Source organism: Meriones unguiculatus, chromosome 7, assembly GCF_030254825.1.
Source record: "Meriones unguiculatus strain TT.TT164.6M chromosome 7, Bangor_MerUng_6.1, whole genome shotgun sequence".
NCBI lineage: Eukaryota > Metazoa > Chordata > Mammalia > Rodentia > Muridae > Meriones > Meriones unguiculatus.
This window is the reverse complement of record NC_083355.1, coordinates 4323600-4346691: the sequence shown is the minus strand read 5'-3', so window position 1 is coordinate 4346691 and position 23092 is coordinate 4323600. Positions and strand designations below refer to the sequence as shown.

Sequence of the window (23092 nt, the reverse complement as noted above, 5' to 3'; positions counted from 1 at the left end):
TCGGAGGAGCCCTCCTGTCACAACATCACTCACCCTTGCCAATGCTGGAGCAGCCCATGCTCTAAGGTTAATTTGTAAGGTGTCCTGCGGGAGGCAGAGGACACAGTCCAGCACTGGTCTCCTTACCATCCATCCTTTCCCAGGTTCCGATTTAATGAAGGGGATTAAAGTGGCCAAACAACAAGGAGCCATTGTGCCGAGTTGTGAATGCAGAAGCCACACAAGGGAAGCTTTCATTTATTTATTTAAATGTTGCTTTGCAGATTTTAACTGTAGGCAGAAACCCAGAGCTGAAACATGGTCCAGCCAGCACATACAAAGGAGGACTGTCTTAAAGGGACGGCACCTTCTTTTCAAGCCAAGGACCAGAAAATGTGCACAGGATGGCAGGCGCCGGTCTAACGCCCTGCAATCCCCTCTCTGTCCCATGACAGCTGCCAGTGGTGTGCCATGAGGTCCCATTGAAAATGTAGCTCCTGTGACATCAGGTTCCATTCAGCAGCTACTGCTCAAATGCATGGCGCTTAACCAACCCTAGTGGGTGCTGTGAAATCAGAGGGGTCCAGGCATGCTTTGGAATGGAGATTTCCTTCTTGTTGCTTTTTCAGGTCTTCTTGCTCCTCTGTCTGGCTTGAAAACACACAACCTGTCTTGTCTTTCCCACCTCCTTCATACTTATTAACCAATATTCACAGAGCCCCGGCCTCTCAGTGGATAAAACGGGTCTACATTTAATACAGTAGAAACAGGGAGGCATTTAAGAGTAACCAAGAACTGAGCCTTCTTGGAACATCTACATTCTCCTTGCCATGAGGCAGATAAATATAAAGCATAGCTACCATGGCAATACCCCCAGCCCAGGCTTAAGGTTCCCCATATTTCCAAATAGCCTCCTTCTAAGCCACCCTTTCCTATCCTGGACCTGGACAGTTTCCTGAACACTGAGAGTGCATATGGGTATTTCCTTTCTCTCCTCCCCATCCTTTCCCTACCTCTTGCTCACCTCCAACAAACCTAAGCACAGCCCAGAACTGCAGAGGTCCTCAGATGAAGCCAAGTTTCCCTATAACCCCACAGAGCCAGCACCCACTCTGAGAGAAGAGTGATATTCCAAGTTCCAAGAGCACAGATACAGGAAGCTGCTGTTGGAACTTCCGTTGAGGCCCACAGGGACCACAGTGTGAAGAGCCCTGAAGGCAGCACCTCCACAGTACCAGGCAACAACTGCCTGCCCTCCAACAGACCTGACCAGTATGACCTTAGCAACAAGGCCAGGGTCTGTCCCCTCCAGAGGCTCATATCACTTTGTCTCCCAGTGACTTACACTTTGAAAACTTTCAAAGTACTGGAAAAAACCTAGATGTTGCAGCCACAGCAGTGCTCAGCAGCAGTTTATCTCTGTAAGAGGGAACTACCCACCCATCAATGTACCCATCAGGCTCAGGAAACAGGATAGCTGGTTCAGTGGGCACCCTGTCCTGAGCCAGGTCCCTTCACCTGCAGGTCTAGCTCACTTTCCTCCTCACTTGCCTACATACTACAGATGCTCACCCAACCTACAGCTTCTGCTGCCTTGCAGCTGAGTGGCAGACTCTCCTTGACTGGAAGAGCAGCAGTCCTAGAGGAGACCTGAATGAGGCCATGGACAAGTTTAGGAGTGCATGTTAATGAGGGCCATGTCTACAGGCCACTGCAACCCTGAGGGACTGAGCAGGGCTGCTGGGTTACCTGTAGTCCATATTCATCAGCTGTGTGACCCTCGGCAAGCTTCTCATCAATGTGTTCCCCTCAGCAAAGAATAAGCTGACAGGATGCTTCCTGAAGCAATGCTCTGAGGTGGAGCATGGCTCTCACACCAGAGTGGGAGAGTGAGAGCCCTAAGCCCTGTGCCTTGCGGTAAGTCAGAAACTGCACGGAAGCAGAGCAGGGCAGGAGGGGCTGGCACAGAAGCAAGCAACTGCAGATTCAAAGACAGGACCAAGTTCTTACTGATCACTGCCATACTGGCCTGGGGAGTCTGTTTTCCCACACTTAAAGAACTCTTCATTCACAAGTGATGGGATTGAGTCATTCAGAAGGACTAAGAATGTAACTTACCTTCCAAGCATCTTTCAGATAACAGCAAAAGATGAAAAACACAAAGCCTGATGCTACAGGCTCCACAGCAAGCCAGAAGTTGTTTCCAGTCCTCAGGAGAGTCATCAGGGTCCAAGAATGAGGAAGGTGGACCCAGGAAAGGGGTATGATCATACTCAGAGGCCTAGTAACCCACTTGGTGCCAGCAGCATATTACGCTCCCATCACCTTTACGGAATCTTTCAATGATGGAGAACCAATGCCATTTCTTTCCTATTGGGTCAAAACCTTTGCAGTCCTTCCTAAAATTTAATGTACCATCAGGGGTTTAAAAGGAAGAAAATTCTGATGATGCTACAGTCTGGATGAACCCTGAAGATAGCGGGACAGCCAGTCACAAGAAGGACATTGTGGGATTTCCCTTACTCAAGGGTCCTTGGGTCACACTCATAGAGAGAGAAAGTAGTGAGGGTTTTGGGAAGTGAAGGTCAGTTGAGAAGATTAATAGGGACGGAGTAGCAATTGTTTAGGGTTGCATGGTTCTGGGGATATGTACATCACATTTAAATATGCTCAGCACCATTAACTACTTCAAATGGTTAAGATGGTAATGTTTATGTTATATGAATTTTGCAATCATTAAAAATAAACAGAAAATTTTGTTTGTTTTTTTCAAGACAGAATTTTTTTTCTGTGTAGCCTTGGCTGTCCTGGACTCTCTTTGTAGACCAGGCTGGCCTTGAACTCACAAGTGCTGAGATTACAGGCATGCACCACTGCACCCAGCATAAACAGAACATTTAATGGCAACATTTCATCTTCTTTATTCTACTTCAGATCCTTTTAACTATGATTTGGCCCTTAAAAGACTACTCTGTCTCACTACCCTCCTGCAGTATAAGAGTTTTAAAGGAAATTCACATACTTACAGGACCAAAGCCTGTTAAATTCTCATGCAGCAAGCACAAATGACCCTCGACACAGATGCTGTGGGCAAACTGCCAATGTGGACATTTATACGCTCTAGTTTACATTCTTTCCAGACAAACCCACCAGACCTCTGCCTAGAAGTAAGTCCTTTAAAGACTGCGTTTGGAGGGAAGACTGGTGCTGTTCTTAAGGCTTAGGGACAGCTCCTCTGATGAATACCTTAACAACAGCCTCTGCCTCAGCCTTGCCTGGTGAATTCAGAAGGGGACACTGCTCAGGGATGGAAGGGAGGAAAGGAAGGAAGGAGGAAAGGAAGGGAAGGAGGAAGGGAGGAAAAGAAGGGAAGGAGGAAGGAGGCAGGTTCAGGACCAGCCAGGACTTCCCTGTCTTCTTTGTGACCTTGGGCAAAACACGACCTCTCCTCTCCCCAGTTTCCTCATGAGTAGACATGGAACAGGAATGTGTACTATGATTTAGAGAAAAGAATCAACGCAATTAATCCAATAAATCCTAGAGACTGCATTGCATGCTATGATTTAAGCAGCTCACTAAAAGGAAATGAGGTCAAATTTCAAGGTAGTAACAGGAACTAAGTCATCAAATTTTATCCTAAGAATGCAGCTTTATTAAAACAAACATGCAGCTGAGAGACCCTTACCCCTTCTTAACACCTGGCAGGGGCAGTGACACTGCCAGGATGCATAGCAGCTTCCTGCATTCTCTACGCAGGACAAAGCTGGGATCCCCTCCATGAGGAAGAGCCTCTGGAACCCTTCTGAGACAGCCCTGGGTCCTTAGCTCTTGGGGCAGCTGGAGAGTTCCCTATTCCACCAGAAACCCAGATCATTCGGCTCACCCTCCTCTGGGGGTCAGAGGACACTGTCTTTTGGGTGAAGCACTGCCATTCTGGTGCCTGCCAGCTACAGTCACCATCACACTGCACAGCCGGGCCACCACACCCCCTGTTCATCCCAAACAGAAGAAGAGTGGGGGTTCTCAGAAGTCACTTCTCTGTCATTTTACCTCTTCTTTAAATATTATTTACACACAAGTCCTTTACACACCTTGAATTTTTCTGCATACTTAAGCTTTTTCTCTGTCTAGCAGCTGGTAAGGATCTAACCTTGCTCTTCTCTGTGTGTTGGAACCCCGGCTGCCCCTGACTAGGAAGGTCCAAAAGTCCAGAGTCAGCAGAAGCCCCAAGTGGTCGGCAGATCTAGAGGGGAGAGCCCGGCTGTGAATCTGCCCCTTGGCTCTCTGCTACCCTTTTTTTTTTTTTTTTTAACCTAATCAAACCCAGAGTTGGGAATTGGTTATTGGCTTGCTCTTAAGTCTCAAGACAAGAAGACACAACAACAAATCACTGGATACTTATCCGGAAGCACCGTGGAAAATCCCTGAGAGGAGCGAGCAGAGGATGGAAACCCAAGGACAGACATGCAGAGTCAGCGGAGCACGTCAGCTCCTTCTGCCTGCTGCAGGGTATGGGGTGCAGGGTGGGAGAGGCTGCATCTAGGCAGAACAAGGGGGAACTGCAAACCCACTCCATGTGCCATCCACCTGGCTCTTACCAGTGGCGTGTCCCTTCTCCTGTGGCCCCAGTGTCCTGTCAAGCCCTGAGCAGCGCCATCAAAGCCTCAGCTGGTCCGCAGTTCTCCATGTCAGAGGCCATGGTGGATCTGTACAGCAATCCCACAGGCCCAGGCTCCCCGGAGCTCTCCCAGCTCTGGGTGCAGGGAGAGCTGGAGCAAGGACAGCATTTGTGTGCCAGCACACAAGGGCAGGGGAGGAGGCGTCCAGAGGAGACAAAAGCCGAATGGCCAAACAGCGGGCGGGAGTGAGCAGAGCCTGGTGGGGAAGGCTGGCGCAGCCCCGGGGATGGGGAAGGGTGCACGGAGCTGCAGCAGCAGCTGACACTCGGTGTGCGGCTCCTCTCCTAGCAGGCTCATTTCCATGAATGTAATCACACCGCCCCTCCTACTACCCTCTTCCTGGCCTCCTGGGGGAGGGGAGGCACTGCTAGCATTTGCTCATAAGGCTGCATTTGCTTTCTTGTTCCCCCTTAGAAGCAAAGCTTGATGGTTGTTCTCTCCAGAAAGAGGGTAAACCATACTTGCAATGCCTTCTCAAACAAGAGACTGGATCTGGGGCTTAAACATCTGTCACCTATGTGGCATAACCTCAGTCCTTGCACTAGTTCTAGATCAGCGCAGCCTGCTCTCCCTGATACGCCATTTGGGAGGGTTTTAGGAGGCAGCATCCTACAAGACCCACCCCTGGAGGATCTCTTCCTTCCACGTGGGATATCAAAGCCGTTTTACCTTCTGCTGTGCATGTATGCTGGCACCCATGTGCTCTTTACCAGACGTGAACCATGTGTGCCAAGTGCCCTGAGTAGCAGGGCCAGGTAGACTACTTCTGGGGATGACTATATAAGATGGAAGATGACAAGAAACACCGCTACATCCTAGACACAAGCAGTGTCTCTGATTCTTCAAGGATGGCAAGGGTCACAAGGCTGGAGACCCATTACGTAAGCCAACTGGGATCCCAGGGCCCAGGATAAAAATTCCACAGATTCAGGCCTAATGTCAAGGGGCTACAAAGGGACTGCTGACACACCCAGAAACACTGCTTGGGACTATGAAGGGAAGAGGTGGCTTTTAAACAAGCCCCAGATCAGCAAGGAGAGAAAACAGAAAGTACACCCTGCACTAGGCCAGCGCACACTTGATTCTGAGCCCTGTGGCTGTTCAGAGCACATCACTCAGTGCTTATCCTTATGTGCTCTGGAGTGCTGAGGCACCAAGGAGACAAAAGGTGAGAAGCCAAGAGGGACAAGAATAAGTACCCATGGCCTCTTCTAGCTAGATGCCACAGCAAGCCTCTCTCAGCCAGGTGTGACTACCAAAATGTCTCTAGAAATTGCTAAGAGTCCCAGGAACAGCCCTGGTTAATAACTGTGACTCCAGATATGTAACAAAGGGGATCCCCATCCCAGGACTCTCTTCCTTCTAGTCTCTTGCACTAGAGAATGACCATCTGAGGCCACCCTTCTAGCCACAGCTGTCCCCTGTGCAGGGCTCACCCAGCTGGAGAATGTGGACAGAGAGTGCTGACAGGCACCCGCATCATTACAGCAGTGTCTCCAGACTGGACCCCACTCCAGTGTGCTCCATTCCAGCCCATGCCTTCTGAAAACAGCCATAACTACACGACCAGCTAGTGCCAAAATGATGGTACTTCTTTAAAAAAATCTTAAAAGCACTTGGAACATTTCTGCCTTAAGCCTTCGGGTTTTCAACAAAATGTGAGCAGAGAATCTTGCTGGCTGCATCTATTGGACTCCTGTCTCCCCTGCCTCTCATGTCTGGAGATTCTACCCTCTCTGCTCTGCCAGATCCGAGAAGTCCAGTCTTCCTTGTTTCTTCTTGTTTGGAGGCTCAATCCAACACTGTGCATGCCCACTTCTTCCAGGGAGACTCCCTGATTACCTGGGCACCTCCTTGCTTAGTCCATGTGCATTAGCATTAGCCCAATAGCATCTCGACTCAGCATCTGCAGATTTGTTTGCATGGCACAAGCCATGACTCCCTCGCATGCTCACCTCCAGGTGGTACCTTACACTGAACATATCTGCAGCTCTTCTCACAGTTCCAAGGGCTACATCCATCTTGTTGAGGTGACAGATTCTTAGGTGTACACACACCTAAGTGAATCCTGACCTATCCTTTCCACATATGCTCAGCTGTAACATGCAAAGCTCGCATGGCTCTCCCTCATGTGGCCACTTCCAATACAAATGCTTAGTGGACCTTCTGCTGGCTTTAGTCACAGCACATGTGACCATGCTAAATGAAGCTGGTCGCAAAAGCTTGTATGAGCACAGCCCTAGGTACAAACAGTAAGGTACAGGGAGCCAGCAGACCAGAAGTAGACGGAAAAGCTGCAAACAAAGCCACTCCCATATCAAAAGAAAACAAGATGCTAAAATAAGTCAATGTACAACCAAGTTTATGAAAGCATAGTCAACAACAAAAAAACAAAGGAAAAACCTGCTCACAGAGCAGGGATCCCAAAGGAGAAAATGAAAGGTTTTAGACTAATAATCCAACACATCAATCAGGGACCTATTGTGACCATGGAAGAAGACACAAAGCTGGCGAGATGGGGCTCCACCCTCAAATAGATCTCACTTCACTATTTCTCTTACAAAAAGATGCTATAGGCTGGATGACAGAGAATGGTGGCATACATCAGTCTAAAGTGACCCTATAAAAGAGCCAAAACTGCTGTTGAGCTGTAGGGTTCACCAGGAAGGAAAGAGGGCCCAGGCTGGGAGGGGAGAACAGAGGCAGAAGGGTGGCCCGAGTGGGAAAAGTCTGGAAGGCAAGCTGGAATTGGGCTGGTGTCTTTGACTCTAACTTAGACAGCTGGTTCCACTGTTGCTGAGCTGAGCTGAGATAAAGAGAGAAACACTCCGGAAGAGTGAAAGCGGCAAGGAGGCGCCTGGGAAGTAAAGGGCCTGGAGACATTCCAGTTTGAGGAGGTAAGAACAGGGACAGATGGCTGAAACTCCAAATGCAGTGAAGAGAAGGTGCTTCCCCACCTGCTGCTGCTGGTGGCTTCAGCCGCCATCCTTACCTGATCCTAAACCTCCAAACACACCGCTAGCCCGTCCCTCTCTCCTGCCTCACTGCAGGCTCTCTCTACACACAAGGCCCTAGGAACACAATGGACACAGAGTCTCTGCCCAGCCGTGACCCTCAACCTCTTGATCTTGGGGGTTCTGAATTTCTTAATACTTAAAAATGCGTTGGGCCTCTTCAGTAAGAATAGAAACTACAGAGATGCTTTTTCAAAGAAGCCACCGACTGCTATCTACTCTTGTTCAACGAGGGTCAGAAAGTTGAGAGGGGCCATATCCACCCTTACCTCACATGCCTTCATTAGGTTTCTATAGCTGTGATAAACACCATGACCAAAAGTAACTTGGGGAGAAAGGGGTTTATTTCAGCTTCTAGTCCACCATGAAGAGAAGCCAGGCAGGAACCTAGGGCAAGAACTGACGCAAAGGCCATGGTGGAAATGCTGCTTACTGGCTTGTCCCTGGGGGTGCTGAGTTTACTTTCTTATATACGCTAGGACCACATGTGCACAGGTGGTACCATCACCATGGCCCTCCCACATCAATCATTAATCAAGAACATGTCCCATGGACTTGCCTGCCAGCCTATCTGATAGAACCATTTTCTCAGTTGAGGGTCCTTCTTCCTAGATGACTTAACTTGTGCCAAGTTGAAAAGACCCAGCTGGCACATCACAGTAGAGTGATCCCACTCTTTAGAGTTGTCCTTGGTCCCAGTGGCAACAACTGAAGACACTATGTGGAGCCCCAGTTTCAGAGCAAGTCCAACGGCTGACCCCACTGCAGTCACTGCTGTTTAGCAGTAGGCCAAGACTGGGGAGTAACCATGGAGGCTCAGGCATCTAGCCTCTGCTTCAGGTGCCAGAGCAGTGTGGGGTAGGGAGTCGGGGGTCGGGGTAGCAGGTTTCATCTCTTCCCTTCCCAGCAAGCATCTACCTCCTGCCCTGTGCAGAGGTGGCAGCTGGACAGGATAGAGACTGCATGTAGCAAGGGAGGCCCAAGAGAGCTGGGGTGGGAGGAGGGACAGGAAGAGAAGCAAGGCCTTGTGTCTCCAAGGGATATAAGTGGCAGATTCAAGAAGAAGCACAAGAAACTGAACACAAAAGGATGCTCAGGCTCACTTATCCTAGAAATGCTAACAAAAGCACAACTACCTGCCTCTCTGCGCTCCCAGCCATGTGGACAGGTGGGGCATCTTTCTGTAGCACCTCAAACACACAGATCTTTCCATCTAGAAATCCGAGTCTGCTTCCTGAACTAAACTTGGATTCTTAATTTGTGTGAGAGAATTTTCCTGACGGCTACAGCATCAAGACTGTAAAAACTGAAAAATTTTCAGTACTGTATATGGTGGCTAGAAAGTGAGGGACTCTATAAATGTAGCAATGACCCATGGTGGCCCCAGGCAGCACTGTCAAGAGTCCTCCTTATATGTGATGTGTGCTTGGTGGACATCTGTGAGTGCCACCATCAGCAGCCAGCACGTAAAGGTGGCTCATGGAAAAGGGTAAGCTCTGATTCCTCCTTTGCTATTGTTCTGTAAGTTGGTTCACAGGAAATGCAATCTTTGCTGCTGAGGCTTTTCCTCAGAGACGATGCAGAAATTCCTCCAGCAACTCTGCCCAGACAGAGCCTGAGCCCTTCCTCAGTGTTAGACACATTCTTGAGCACTGGTCCACTATCAGTGTCCCATTTGGCGACACTGCTGTGGTGGCACTGATGGCCTTGCATGTGGACTCACTGCTCAGATTCCTGACAAAGAGGAAGACAGGGAAGGGGCCAAGTACCAAGAAGGGTGAGAGCAGCCATAGACTCTAGAAAGAAGAGTAGATCTCTCTTGAGATCTGCTTCCATATAAACTATGAAGAAACCAGGCCTAGGGGAAACATGACTTCCTTATCTTCTCAAGAAATGAAGGGACGTGCTGGGTGGGCCCTCCCACAACAGCCCATCTGCAGGGCAGCAGGACTCAATTTCCTGCCCCCATGGTCCCTGCCACACGAAAGCAGGAAAAACAAAAAGACAGCTGATAACTTCCACAGACAGAAGAGGCTCACATCAGCAGGGGCAGACCAGCTGATTCTTGGCTGTTAGGGGCTCAGTGATCAGAGGTCTCCTCTCCTGGGAGCCAAGGCCATCGCTCTTACTTCAGAGCTGACCAGGGACTGGCTGGATAACTGCAAAGGCACTTCCCAGCTCTGGACATCTGACTACACAGCTGCTGGTGACACCTGGCTCTGAGCTGGAGCCACACAGACCCCTGCAGGCTGAGGACCCTGGGAGGCTGGGCAAGGGAAGTAGTGTTCACTAGAGTCTGTCCTAAGAGGAAAGCACAGCTGAGCAGCAGACAGATGGGAGAGCAGACAGCAGAACAGAACACTGTTCAGTGAAGTTGCTTTTGGAAGGTTGTCAAGGTCCAAAGGGAAAATGAGAGGTGGAAACTCCCAGATATTTCCAGAAGGTCTAACTCTCCATCTTTGATGTAGCCAACAGCACACTATTTGAAATCTCCCGCCCCCATTTCAGCATGTTTTTGTGGGCTGTGGGAGGACTGGCTGGACACTGGAGGGTGCTGCCTCTGAGCTACCCTGCTCACTCCCTCTGCAGTTCCCGGCTTTGTCCTTGCTGATCACTCTGCAAGCCTACAGGGCTCTGGATACTCCAGATTCAAGCCTACTTTTCTTCCCTTCAATAATGGACTCTTAGAATCTAATTCCACTTTCTGCCTCCCAAGCTTCGTTTCTAACTGGTCTGTGGGTCCTGGGTATCTGCAGCTAGCCTAGCTTTCATTTTTTACATGAGGAAATGTGGGGTGGCAGAAGGCCTCAGGCAGTGGGGAAGGCTGACTGTCATCAAGCAGAGTGCATGGCTTCGCTTCTGTCCTGTTCCTTTGCTGAGAAGAAAGGTGCAAGGCTGCTGTGTGCGTTCGAGGCTGCTATGCTCAACAGGGAGGCCGGTAAAGCTCAAACCAGAGCAGAGCCCTTCAACACTGTCATGGCAGATGGTGACAAGGGCTTCTTGCTTTGATGTGTGCTTTGCACAATGTCAAACATGCTCCTGCTTGAAAACTGGGTGAGAGCACACACTGCTCTGAGAAGCATCTGAGGTGTTCATCCACAGCACCAGCACCTTAGGGCTCCCTTCTAACACCAGCAAGCAGCTTTTCCAAAGCCAGGACACAGGTCACAGGGATGCAGCAAGCGAGCAAGCAGGGCAGATGCCAAGCTAAGATCAAGGTGAGCAGTTTAGCCTAGTGTTCTGCCGGAGAGGAGCTCACGAACTCTACTTGGTGTGCTTTCCTGTAAATAGCACTGCTTTGTGCCCTTGTGGTACTTACAGCTTCAGATGTTTTGGGAATTTTTTTTTTTTAACTTGACAATCAAGCTTAGGTCTGAACTGCTCCCTGATGGTGAACTGCTCCAACACCTACATCCCAGTTCACACTCCTGACCCCTGACTGGTCCTTAGCAATTTATTCTCCGATTGAAACCTACAGACTCATTCAGCTAGCATTTGCTGAGCATCTGCCATGGGCGCAGCCTGTGCTTGGAGCTGGGACTTAAATAGCTCCAGACCCAGCCTTGCCAGTAGGGAGAGGCAGGCAAGCCTGTGGCAGCAACAACCTGGCACAGCATCTGTGCATGCCCAGGACATGCTGAGATGCTACATAGGGGCCAGCTAGATCTAGGACTTAATGACAATCCCCAAATGGAGAAGCTGAGAGAATGGTGAACCCCAAGTAAGGTAAGAAGACTTAAGGATAGTGGGCACACTATAGGTCAGGGCCTGGGGCAGAATAGACCAGAGAGCCCCAGGAAGAATCCGTAGTGCGTGCTATGGAGGGAAACGGGCTCACATTAAGGAGTCTGGACTCCATCCTGAAGAGAAGGCTCGGAAGCAAATCAAGGGGACTCCACATACACAGATAAGTTCAAACAGCCAATCTACTTAGGGCAGTTAAGAAAACAGTGCCCAGCTAATTATACTGGTAACTCTCACACAGGCAAATAAATACACAATGCTGGAGAACAACCCATTACTAGTATACATAAGAAAGGAGGTAAAGGGCTGAAGGGATGACCCAGTGGTTTAGAGCACTTGATGCTCTTCCAGAGAACCCAGGTTTGACCCTCAGCTCACAACCATTTATAACCCCATCTCCAGGGGATCCAATACCCTCTTCTGTTAACCCAGGACACTAGACATACATGCAGGCACATAAATAGATAATGGCACAGAAAAGGAGGTGAAAGCTGCAAGGCTGAAGTGTGCACCGGAAGTACCTGACTTCTGAATGCCTGTCTGTCCAAAGCCCTCATCACTGAGCAGACACGCACTTGGGGCAGTGAATCTTGGAGAGACAGGGAAGGGGCCAAGTACCAAGAAGGGTGAGAGCAGCCATAGACTCTAGAAAGAAGAGTAGATCTTCTTTCTAGAAAGAAGCAGGGGCTTCTAGAAAGCAGTAGGGGCTTTGTGAGAAGCACCCACTCCCTTCCGTGGGGACCTTTGGGGCTTGCCACAGGAAACTCCACTTGTTCCCTTTCCTTTTACACCCACCTAAATGCCGTCCTGCTTCTGTGACTACATCTTGAGAATGTATTTTAACAATGGTTAAAAGGGCAATGCTCCTTCCCTTTTGTCGCAAGTAGGAAACACTAGGGAGGGGTTGGAAAACAGAGGCACTGGCTCTTCAGTGTTCATTCAAAGCAGAGCTGATTTGATCCCTGCCCCAGGCCCACAACCCCAGCCCTGGATTTAGGCATGCACCCACACTGAGGGCATCTGATGCTACACATTACAGCCATGACTCCTCCGGCTTAAAGTGAGCCTGAGTGTAAAGTGTAAAGCTGGGAGAAGGACTAGCAGCCAGAAACCACGAAGATGTGGCATAGCAGCCAGTGCTGGCCTGGCCTGGCCAGTCAGTTGCACTCTGATTATTCTAGTATTTTATTCTGTGTCCTCTTCTGCTCTCAAAGCTCAATACCTGGGCTAATGTGGACTCACCTTTCAAAAACAAAAGCTCCCAGCTGGCAGCTCACCCCAGCCAGGCCACAGTCCCCATTACTGTCCCCCTCTTTGACAGCAAAGGTACTACAATAAAGATGCCATATCCTTCTCACCCAGGAGTTATATCCACAATAGAATTATCCAAGCAGCCCTATGCCAGGGACAGCTAGAGGTGGGCCTTCAAGTGTATGCTCACAAGCCAGGAGACAGAAGTCAGAGACGACCAGGGTTCCTGGCAGCACTCATCGCCATGTCAGGGTTACTCTAGTACCCAACCTAGCTGCAGCTGGACACACTCGCCCTTTTTGGCCTCAGGGCTGAAGCACTGCAGTTGAGCCAAGCCAGGCACAGCAAGGGGACTGCCCAGAGTCTGGGCTCCTGAGTCACAGCTCCACCATTCACAGCGCGGGCTGGGGAAGACGAGGGAAGTACAACAGACACCATGAGACTTCAGTCTTCACCAGTAAAGAAAGAGGAAGCCTCTCCTTGCTACACTTCATTTAGGAAAAGCAAAAACTGTTGATGCTGAGTCTTGACAGCATAACCGCAAAGCTGGGACCCAGCTGCTCCTCAGGTGCAGTAAATGGTCAGCAAGCTGAAGGTGGCATGCTGCCAGGAATGTGTACTGTGGTGCACAGAGCTCAGGGTAGAGCCAGGGCTGGAAGAACGCCTGGGTGACTCCTGTTACCCCACCTAGAACCTCATATCTATTCACATACACACACCACACACACACATAGCATGCACACATGCACGCACATGCACACATACCCCCAGAATCTTGCTCAGCACATTGCAGCTCTTCAGAAATAAACAGGATAAAAACCACACTCTAACTGTGCCCGAGTCCAAAGAGACCTTCAGACCAAAGAGACCACCCCACCACCCCAGACCTCCTAGTCTGTGGCTGGGACTCACCATCCTCCCCTTCTCCTTCTTTAAGAACCATTGTTTGGCTTCTCAGAACAGGACAGGCTTGCTGGGCTTGGGGACAAAGGAGAGCTGCCGCCACCTCACGCAGCAAAGTGTCCTGAGCAAAGTTGCCTGGGCTGTGCTTGGGTGTAGCTGAGAACACCTACCAGGGAGCTGTCCAGCCACTAGGACAGCTCACAGCTGCTTCCGGACTACAAGAGGAATGGCTAGTGGCACAGGGACCAATTAGCCTGCAGCCTCTGCAAGCGTCACAGCAGTCCCTGCCACCACCCAGTTCCTGAAGAGGCACAAGCACCTTCCAGCTTGTTAAACGGCACTGAGTCATCACCCAGCTCAGCAGCGGGCCCACCCTGTCCTCACCCACCCGTGCAAGGATGCAGCAGCTGCTACTTTCTGCCTCACCTCCTGTCTTCCCAGGGACAGAAGCACCTAAAACCAGGTCATCTCCCAGTGAGAAAGCAGCACATTAACATCCACAGGACAAGACAAGGATGGCAATCACCACAGCACGCTATTAAGTTCCAGCTAAAAACAGAAGGCCCGGAGATGAGAAAACTGACAGGCGCACTCCCAGTCACACTGAGGTCGATTGCAACCCTTTTCTGATCTCTGTAGTTTTAGCGTGTTTATGAGGTTCCTATAACTCCATACACACAATGTTTAGCTCCTAAATTAGGATGAATAATGCATTTCCTTGCTCTTAAATTATATCTTGTGTGTTGGGAAACTTCCAACTCTTCTCATCATAAAATGTGGGACTGGCAAGAAGGCCCAGTGGATAAAGAGCTTGACACAGCCTGATGATCCCCCAGAATGCATGTAAAGGCTGAAGGAGACAACCAACTTCCACAAGTTGTCTTTTGACCTCCACATTCCAGTGATGGCACGGATAAACCCCCAACCCCAGCAATCAGTCAATCAATGTAAATAACAGTAATAATAATAATAATAATCAGAAAGGCACATGTGGTGGTGCACGCCTTTAATCCCAGCACTCAGGAAGCAGAGGCAGGAGGATCTCTGTGAGTCCGGGGCCAGCCTGGTCTACAGAGGGAGTTCCAGGACAGCCAGGGCTACAGAGAGAAACCCTGTCTCGAAAACCAAAATAAGTAAGTAAGTAAATAAATAAATAAGCAGGTCAGCCAAATGGCTCCATAGTAAAGAGCTTGGCACATAGGCTGTTCCGTTTCCTCCGCAGTATTTATTGCAATGCCTGCACTAATTTACCTCTGTGCCTGCTGCTTTTTGCCGTCATCACCCTTGATGGTCATCATTCTTGATGATCGAGTGATAGTGAGCATTTTAAATATTTTTGTCTTTGTGGTTGCCAGGCTTTGAGATTTCTGTTTGTTTGCTTGTCTGAGACCGAGGTGCGCCTTGTAGCCCAGACCGGCCTTGAGCTCTCAACCCCTGCCTAAGACTGTGGAGTTCTAGAATTGCATACAGGCCTATGTCACCATGCCGAGGGTACCTGCGGCTGTTTGTATCGCTTTTTAAAGAGAGGCCTATTTCAATCTCCTGCTCTTTGTTTTTCTGTCTTTACGTCTCTTTGTTTCAGGCAGCCTCATGCAGTCTGAGTTTGCTGGCCTCAAACTCAAAGATAGCTGACCTCAACTTTTCATCTTCCTGCTCCTCCTCCCAAGTGCTAGACACAGGCATGTGCCACCATGCCCAGACACTGGCTTGTCCTTAATTAGGTTTCTCCTTCTATGTGGTTTCGGTTCCCTATATATTCTGGATATTAAATTCTACACAGTACACATATTTTTCTCAAAAGCTTTTTTGTTTGATAAAGCTCTACTGGTCTATTTTTGCTTTTGTTTGGGGATCTTATCCATAGTGTCACTATCTTAACAGTGCTGCCCTGCTTTTTCAGTGGTTTTGTAGTTTCTAATCTGGTTCAAGTCTTCGATCACCTGGAGTTGACTGTGGTGGTGAGACAGCATCAGGTTTCATTCTTCTACCTGTGGATGCCCAGTTTTGCTGGGTGCCTTTGCTGAAAGTCAGACAGCTGCAAATATGTGACTGCTGGGTTCTCATTTCTGTTTCACCATCTGTGTGACAATATTGTGCTGTTTGGCTTACTGTTGCTTTGCAGTGTGTGTTGAAATCAGGTGTTAGGATGCCTCCCTCTAGCTGTGTTCATTTCATTCAGGGTTGCAATGGCCATTAGGGACTTTTTGACTTTTACTACTGCCCCTTCCTAGTTACTGGTGCTTCACATCAAGATGTTCTTTCCTGCATGTTCTTGATGATGTTCATGACGCACACTTACAGACGAAAGCAGGAAACAGCAGCAGGCAGTCTGCCCCTCCCGCAGTGATAACCACCGATGGCCCTGTAAGGTTTGGCCTGCCTTCTTGTATACACAATATGCATTGTTTATACTGTCCCTCATCGCACACACACACGTGCACACAGCGCAAGGTTAACAGCTGTGTTGCATGCTGTTTACAGACCCCTCATTTTAGTTGGTGAGTGTGCGTGCCTGTGTGTTCACAGGCGCATACGTCGAGTGGGGCACCTATTTCCTCAGTTGATTTTCACTTTTTTTCTTTTCTTCTTTTTTTTTGGGGGGGGGTACAGGGTCTCTCTACATAGTCCCAGCTGTCTTAGAATTTACTATGTAGACCAGGCTGGCCTCAAACTCACAGAGTCCTGCCTGCCCCTGTCTCCTGAGTGCTGGGGCTAAAGGTGTGCACCACCATGCCCAGCTCTTCACCTTATTTTTGGGACTGGGTCTCTCACTGAGCCATTGGAGTGCACTGATTCAGCCAGACTGGCTGGTCAGAGAGCCCCTGGGATCCTCCTGGCTGCAGCTCTGCCCGCAATGGAATTACACACTTGACTGTACAGGGGAGCTGGGATGGAATGAAGAGTCTCGTGTTTACATGACACCTTACCAATTGGGCCATCCCTGTAGCCCTATTTTTTCCAGGACTGTAAAGGGTGTCATGTGTCTTCTTTAAGCAAGGCCTGATCTCAGTGCCCTGTGCACATGCTGTGGGTACAGCTCTCGTTCTCCCAGTAAGACTTGCTTACATGTAGAGTTCCTTGATTCAGAAAATCCTTCCCTGTGTTCCTGGGGTAGGCGGTGAGGCTCCTAGGCCAGCTATCTGTAATAACAAGTTAAAACGGAACAGCCACAAAGTACTACCATGACATCACTGGGTGGTGTCCCAGTTTCATTTCTGTTAATGTGACAAATACCCCTATTAAAAGCAACTCTGGGGAAAAAGGGTGTATTTGGCTTAAGATTCTAGGATCCAGGCCCTCAATTCAGGGAAGCCAAGGCAGGAACTCAAACAGCTAGTCATATCCCATCCAGAGCCTAGAGCAGAGAGGAATGGATATGCCCAAGCTGTCTGCTCACTTTTTTCTCAGCTAGCTTTAGGGCCCAGCCCATGAGATGGTATACCACAGTGGGCCATGAACTCTTACATCAATTAACTAAAAAACAAGAGATCCCCACAGACATGCCCCCATCAGCCGGCCCGATCTAGGCAAGCCCTTAATTCTCAATTCCCTCCTCTCACAGTTGATTCCAGGCTGTGTCAAGTTGACAGCTAAAATTAAGCAGTACATTGGGAGGCAGAGGCAGGCAGATCTCTGTGAGTTCAAGCCCAGCCTGGTCTACAGAGTGAGATCCAGGACAGCCAGGACTACACAGAGAAACTCTGTCTCTAAAAAAAAAAAAAAAAAAAAAAAAAAGAAAGAAAGGAAAGAAAGAAAGAAAGAAGAAGAAGCAGCAGCAGCAGCACTGGTGGCTTTCACTAAGTCTTCTCTCTGTGATATGGCCTGCCTTGTCTAATCCCCAAACCCTCGGTGGGGTGTGTGTCCTCTCCAACCTCAGCCCTCGAAGAATCCTGTATTGTTCCATTTTGCTCCATTTCAAACCTGTTTACTGGTTCCTAACCCTGTCTCTACCTTTGGCTTCAGGTCTGATTCCCAGATGGCCCTGACTTGGAAGCAACAGGGTATGTCTGTTTCCTGTGTCCTGGCACTGGGACAGCACATGTCTGGCTTCCTGGTGTTCAGTGTGTCCAGACAGGCCCACGCTGACCTGCACTGACAGGGAGGGACATTCCCACTGCTGACCTCTGCAGTGTGAGAACACCTCTGTTCTGTGAGCTGCTGCCCATACCTTGTGCTCTGTTTTGTACTGCCATCCTTCCTACTAGTTTGTAGGCCTGAATAGAACATTTATAATGTATAATGTAATCTGCCACTTATTTTTTAACTCCACTTTTATCTTCAGTTTTACACTTTTTAAAAATCAATCAAATTTATAAGCTTTCCTTTCTACTGTTTCACCCACTAAGGGTCCCTGAGCACAGTAGGTGGGGGCTGCAGAGACATCAAGCATCAAGGACTGAATGGCCACAGCATTTCCACTGTGTGGGACGAGGAAGATGAGGGAACATACAAAAGCAGAGTGGCTGCCACTCCTGGACATATGCTCTAGAGCTCTAGAGAGTGTCAAGTTCAGTGGGGAGCAGGAAAGACTGCAAGGGGGTGAGGTCAGAGGGCAGAGGCCTTTGAAGGGCTACAGGGGGCCTTGGGCTGTTTTAAAGATGGCAGTTTCTGTTCTGGGTGAAATGAATGAGCGCTGTCACGTTCTGGAGAGAGCAGACACATCTGACTTCCTTTGTGACAGACCACCCTGGGTGCTGGCAAGAGCACAGACTGCAAGCAGCCCAGGTAGAAGAGTGTGACCTGAGAAGCTGCCATGAGAGAAGGACAGCTAAGCAATAAAGGGTCAAATTCCTGTTCTACTTACATCCAAGGTAGTGCCAGGGCCTCCTCAGACTCCATGGAAGTGTGAAGTGTCAAGGCCTGAGGAGCTAAAAATACGAAACTCCATATTCTGAGTGGCAGGCTACAGGCAGATCCACAGCTCCTGCCTCCCAGTCCTCCCTCAGTCCTCCCTCAGTTCTCCCTTAACCCCCCCCCCCGCCCCCGTGAACCCTTATAGTCCTGTTTCTCAGGATCTCACAGCCTTATCGCTTGGGTCCCTGTGACTCCACATCCTCTGCAAATGAGAACTTCACACCCCTACTCTTTGCCCCTGCTCTATGGCTCCTTACAGCCCTGTCCCACAGTCCCTGGTTTTGGGACTTCACAACTTTCACCTGCACCATTCAATGATCCATTGTTAGTATAATTCTCATACAACAGCTACTGTCCTTACTTGGGCTCATCGTGAGTCTTCTGGTAGTCCAGGGGACGAGCCTAAGTCCTAGCTTCTGTGAGCCTGAGCAGAAAAGCTGCCCTACAAACCAACACAATAGAAACCCCCTGACCATTCCACGCTGCCCTCTGCTTCATTTCTGCTTTCCTAAAACTACTGCACATTAACTCTGTTAACTAAAAAAGGAAATTAAGAAATCTGCCTTAAGTTCTCAAAACAGACATTAACTCCCAAAGCACTGGCTTTGGGCTCAGGAAGATGAGCACATAATTTAGTATCCTTACTAGACAAGGCATGCAGTTTACCCCTGTAATCCCAGAACTCAGAAGCCTGAGGCAGGGGGATCATGAGCTAGAGGCCCACCTGAGGTCTTCACAGCAAGACTACCTATCTCAAAGTCTAAACAACGACATCCATGGTCCCAGCAGCACAGGCCTGTAATAGTAACTACTTAAAAGGCTGAGAGAAAAGGACTAATTCAAGCCTAATTCCCATGCTACCAAGTACATTCAGGGCCAAACTAAGTAGCTTATCAGGAGTCTACATAAACAGGAAGGTAGATCAGTGAAAGAGGATTCCTCTAGCTTATGCCAGGTTTTATCCGACACAATGCCCAAACAAACAACACAGTAATCTATCTTCCAAACTGGAACTGTGAACCTGAAGGCTGTTCCAGCATCCTAGCTGGGCGTGGCGGCACACATCTTCAATCCCAGCACTTGGGAGGCAGAGTTAAGTGGATCTCTTAGTTCATGGCCAGCCCAGTCTGCGCAGTTACAGCACCTAGCTAACATAGCAGGGCCTGTGCATCGCGCTGGAGTACAGAAGCCTCACACATATCAGGCCTGTCTACAGCCTGTGCAATGCAGCCTCCTGGAAAGGTCGCTGTGCAGGCACCTGACTGGGAACTGTGGGAAAGTCCCTGTGTACATCTTGACACAACAAAAGCAGACCAATTATCAACGATAATTGATAATTGATAATTGATAATAATCTGAATGGCGCTTCAGATGACATGGAGATACAGGGTCTGGGGAAGGCCCTATAATGAGTATGAAAGCAGCCAAGTAGAAGAAGACATTTGAAAGCTACTCATACTCAAATAATGTGTCAGGGCATTCCTATGCAAGTTTATTTGTGTTTAAAATAAGTTTTACTGCGCATACTTAAGGCATACAACATGGTATTCTGGAAGACATGTAAGCAGCAGAAAGGTTGGTATGGTGTCATCTTTCATATTTATTTACTCTTGTGTTCCCATGGCGGGGGGGGGGGGCAAGACTTCACTCATCCTTCCTGCATCCCACACAGCACACTACTTAGCTGTCTTCATAGCGAGTTGAAGCTATCGTGACTGATACCTCACGCTGATGAAGGGCTCTAGACTCAAGATGGTTCCAAATAATTAAGTTCCTTAGACATATTTAACTCTTTACTCCTACCTACCTGAAATGGATACCGTGAGGATACCCAACACAGGCCAACTTGCCATGACTCTGGCTGTGGATAGTTTATTAGAGTCTGTGCTTCCACTACCATGCTTAATTCGCCAACTCGAGCACACTTCCTGCCTGGCTCAAAGGTTATGGCTTAGCTTTTCCACAGGTCTACTCATGAGTATATCTACACATACATCTTTTATGAAACCACTACTTAGCATTTAAAAATAAATAAATGGGTTGGAGAGATGGCTCAGCTGTTAAAGGATAGGCTCACGACCAAAAATAAAAATAATAAACATTGCCTACAGAATATGCTCTGGATGAAATTACCACAGTGGCAAGAGGGTCACTTTTTCCTGTCCTATGTCTGTCCCTGATTAATTGTCAAACTCTACTGCAGCATAAAATAGCACCGATAGGGTCAAGCATACCAAGAACTGTGCCCTCCAGGGAAGAAGATGAAGGATAAGGGACCCAAAGCCCATTCCTTGACAGGCCTCTCTGGTACCTGGCCACCTGTGGCGTTCTCATGGCTGGCAGGACAAGCCTTTATGAGGCAGAATTGTAGGACTTTGATTATCAAAATAAAGAGTCAAAGCGTGTCAAAATGAACACAAACCTAATGCGTGCCCTTATCTATGTTATATGTTGCCTGGCCCTCCCCCTTCTTCAGGTTCTCACTTGTCTAGCCTGGCTTTGAACTCACATCCCAAGAAACTCAACTTCCTAAGTGCTAGGATTACAAGGGTGTGCCACCAAGAACAGCCCTTGTTTTATTTTTCTAAGAAGGGCAACTGACATTTTCAAGAAGAAGTAAGATACAGAAAGGTGTGGTGCAGTAAATCGACCGAGATTGCTCTGACTCGGAAGACAGTCCACTATCGGCACCACAGAGTGTCCCAGAGCGAGCACTGTGTGGCCCAGGCTCCCTTTCTGTACCGAGGACAGCCCTGCCACATGCTCTCAGGGAGGATCACAGTTCTCCTGGGGCACAGCGAGGTCCAGACAGCAGGAAGACTCACAGCTACAGTGACTCTCTGGAGGCAATGACACAAGGCCCCAGCTGACCACAGTCCAGAGACGCTGGAAGAGGCGTCCTGCAGACTTCCCTGACATGCTCCTGGTGCTGAGGAGACACTTTCCTCCATGGCCGAGAACACACAGTATGAGCCACAGGGAAGAATGATAAAGCTAAGGCTGAATTAATCTTCACACCACACATCAACACGGATGCTATGGTACGTTTAATATCTTTTAAGTAAAACAAATAAAAAATAATTAAGTTTAAAAAAGAAAAAACACCCACTGTACTAGAGAGGTAATCTATGCTGCCCTCTGCTGGCAAAATGAATGCACTGTTGCTAACACGTCTGTTACCTTACCTTTGATGTGTTCAGTGCAACCATAACCTAGGAATTACACTTTGTCACTATGTGGCAGTTTTAAGCTTCGCTCTTCTTTTTTCTTGTTTTTCTTCAATTTAAATTTAATTTAATTTAATTTTCAATTTCAATTTTAATGCATTCATTTTACCTCCCAGTCGTGGTCCCCTCCCTCCTCTTCTCCCGGTCCCCACCCCCCACCGTCCCTGACTGTTTCCCCTATTCCCTTCCCCTACTCCTCAGAGAAGGCGAGCCCCACCCCCCCAGCATACCAAGTTGCATCAGGACTGAGTGCATCCTCTTACCCTGTGGCACGGCAAGGTAGCTCCACTAGAGGAAAGTGCTCAAAAAGCACGCAACAGAGTCCATTGGGGTTTTCTGTTTGTTCACCCTTGATGCTTTGAGACAGGATCTCATGTAGCCCTGGCCGGCCTCAAATCCACTATGTAGACCAGGACAGCCTTGAAGTCACTGCTGCCCCTGCATTCCAATGCTGGCACAGGTTTACACCACCATGCCACCTTCCCTGGGTCTTTAGGGTTACCCGTTGTCCGGCAGGTGTCCCCTTGCCCAGGATAACTACAGTCAAGTATTCCCAGAATGCTCTGCACTGATTCAGCAAACTGCTGAGCCTTCAAGAGTGATTCTGTCTGCCACTTTGTCACCACATGCTCAAGTGTGGAGTTTACTGAAGGACACAAGGATGGCAGCACTAAAACAGATGACCACACAGCAGTTAAGGACTGGGTTCTGATGCTCAGGGAACGCCAAGCTCCAAGGAAGAATACAAAGTAAATTGCCCCCATAGGAACAGTGAAGCAATTGGAGAAGGAAAACAAAAAGCACTTTTTGAAAAAACCAAGAATTTGGCAACATCTGGGATTTACTTCACAGGCGATCTAGAGACAATAAATACTGCACAAAGCTCACCATCTCAAAATACCTATCTAACCTTTGGGGTGAGGAGGCCCCTATGGCAGCAAGGACAGTTTCAGACAGAGCTGCAGAGGACAGGAAGCCCTTCAAGATGCAGCATGCCTGGCTCTCAACCCTCCACTCTACCTCCCGCCTCTCTTCATTATTGTATTCTTTGAAAACAACCATGTGCACAGTCAGAACAAACCTCATTCTCTTCTCAGGCAAGGAACCTACTCCAGAGAGTGGGTTATAAGAAGCAGGGATGGAGGCAAGACAAACTGAGAGACAGGATGGGAAGTCCTATCAGGAAACCCCGTCATGACACTGCCAGGTGGGTGGCAAGCTCTGTTACACTAGCTAAAGGGCCAGGAGCTGCAGTATGAGAATCCATTGGTAAGTTTTAAATACATGGACCAGTTTGCAAAGAAATACAAAGAAACTTCTGCAGGACTTCTTGATCTCTTTGAGCTATAACCAAAGCACAGCAGGCGCTCTTCGGTCACCTCATCCTTGCCACCACCATCATCATCTCTACCTAAAGATAAAGCAAGCTCAGGAGTGAAAG

General features: G+C 48.8%; 1 protein-coding gene across 3 annotated transcripts in view; it reads right to left on the bottom strand.

Annotated features, from left to right (window-relative positions):
• Nucleotides 1–23092, bottom strand: part of Cyth1 (cytohesin 1) — an 80244-nt gene that overhangs the window by 32805 nt on the left and 24347 nt on the right. The window contains exon 1 of one of the 3 annotated variants that reach the window (XM_021640048.2): nucleotides 13580–13734. The exons of 1 other annotated variant lie outside the window; for it this stretch is intronic. In XM_021640048.2, coding sequence (XP_021495723.1) covers nucleotides 13580–13610 — 31 coding nt within the window. In that variant the 5' untranslated portion in view covers nucleotides 13611–13734. Of the gene's footprint in view, nucleotides 1–4577; nucleotides 4956–13579; nucleotides 13735–23092 lie in introns of those variants that run through there. One more of the 3 variants, XM_021640066.2, reaches the window with a different exon arrangement.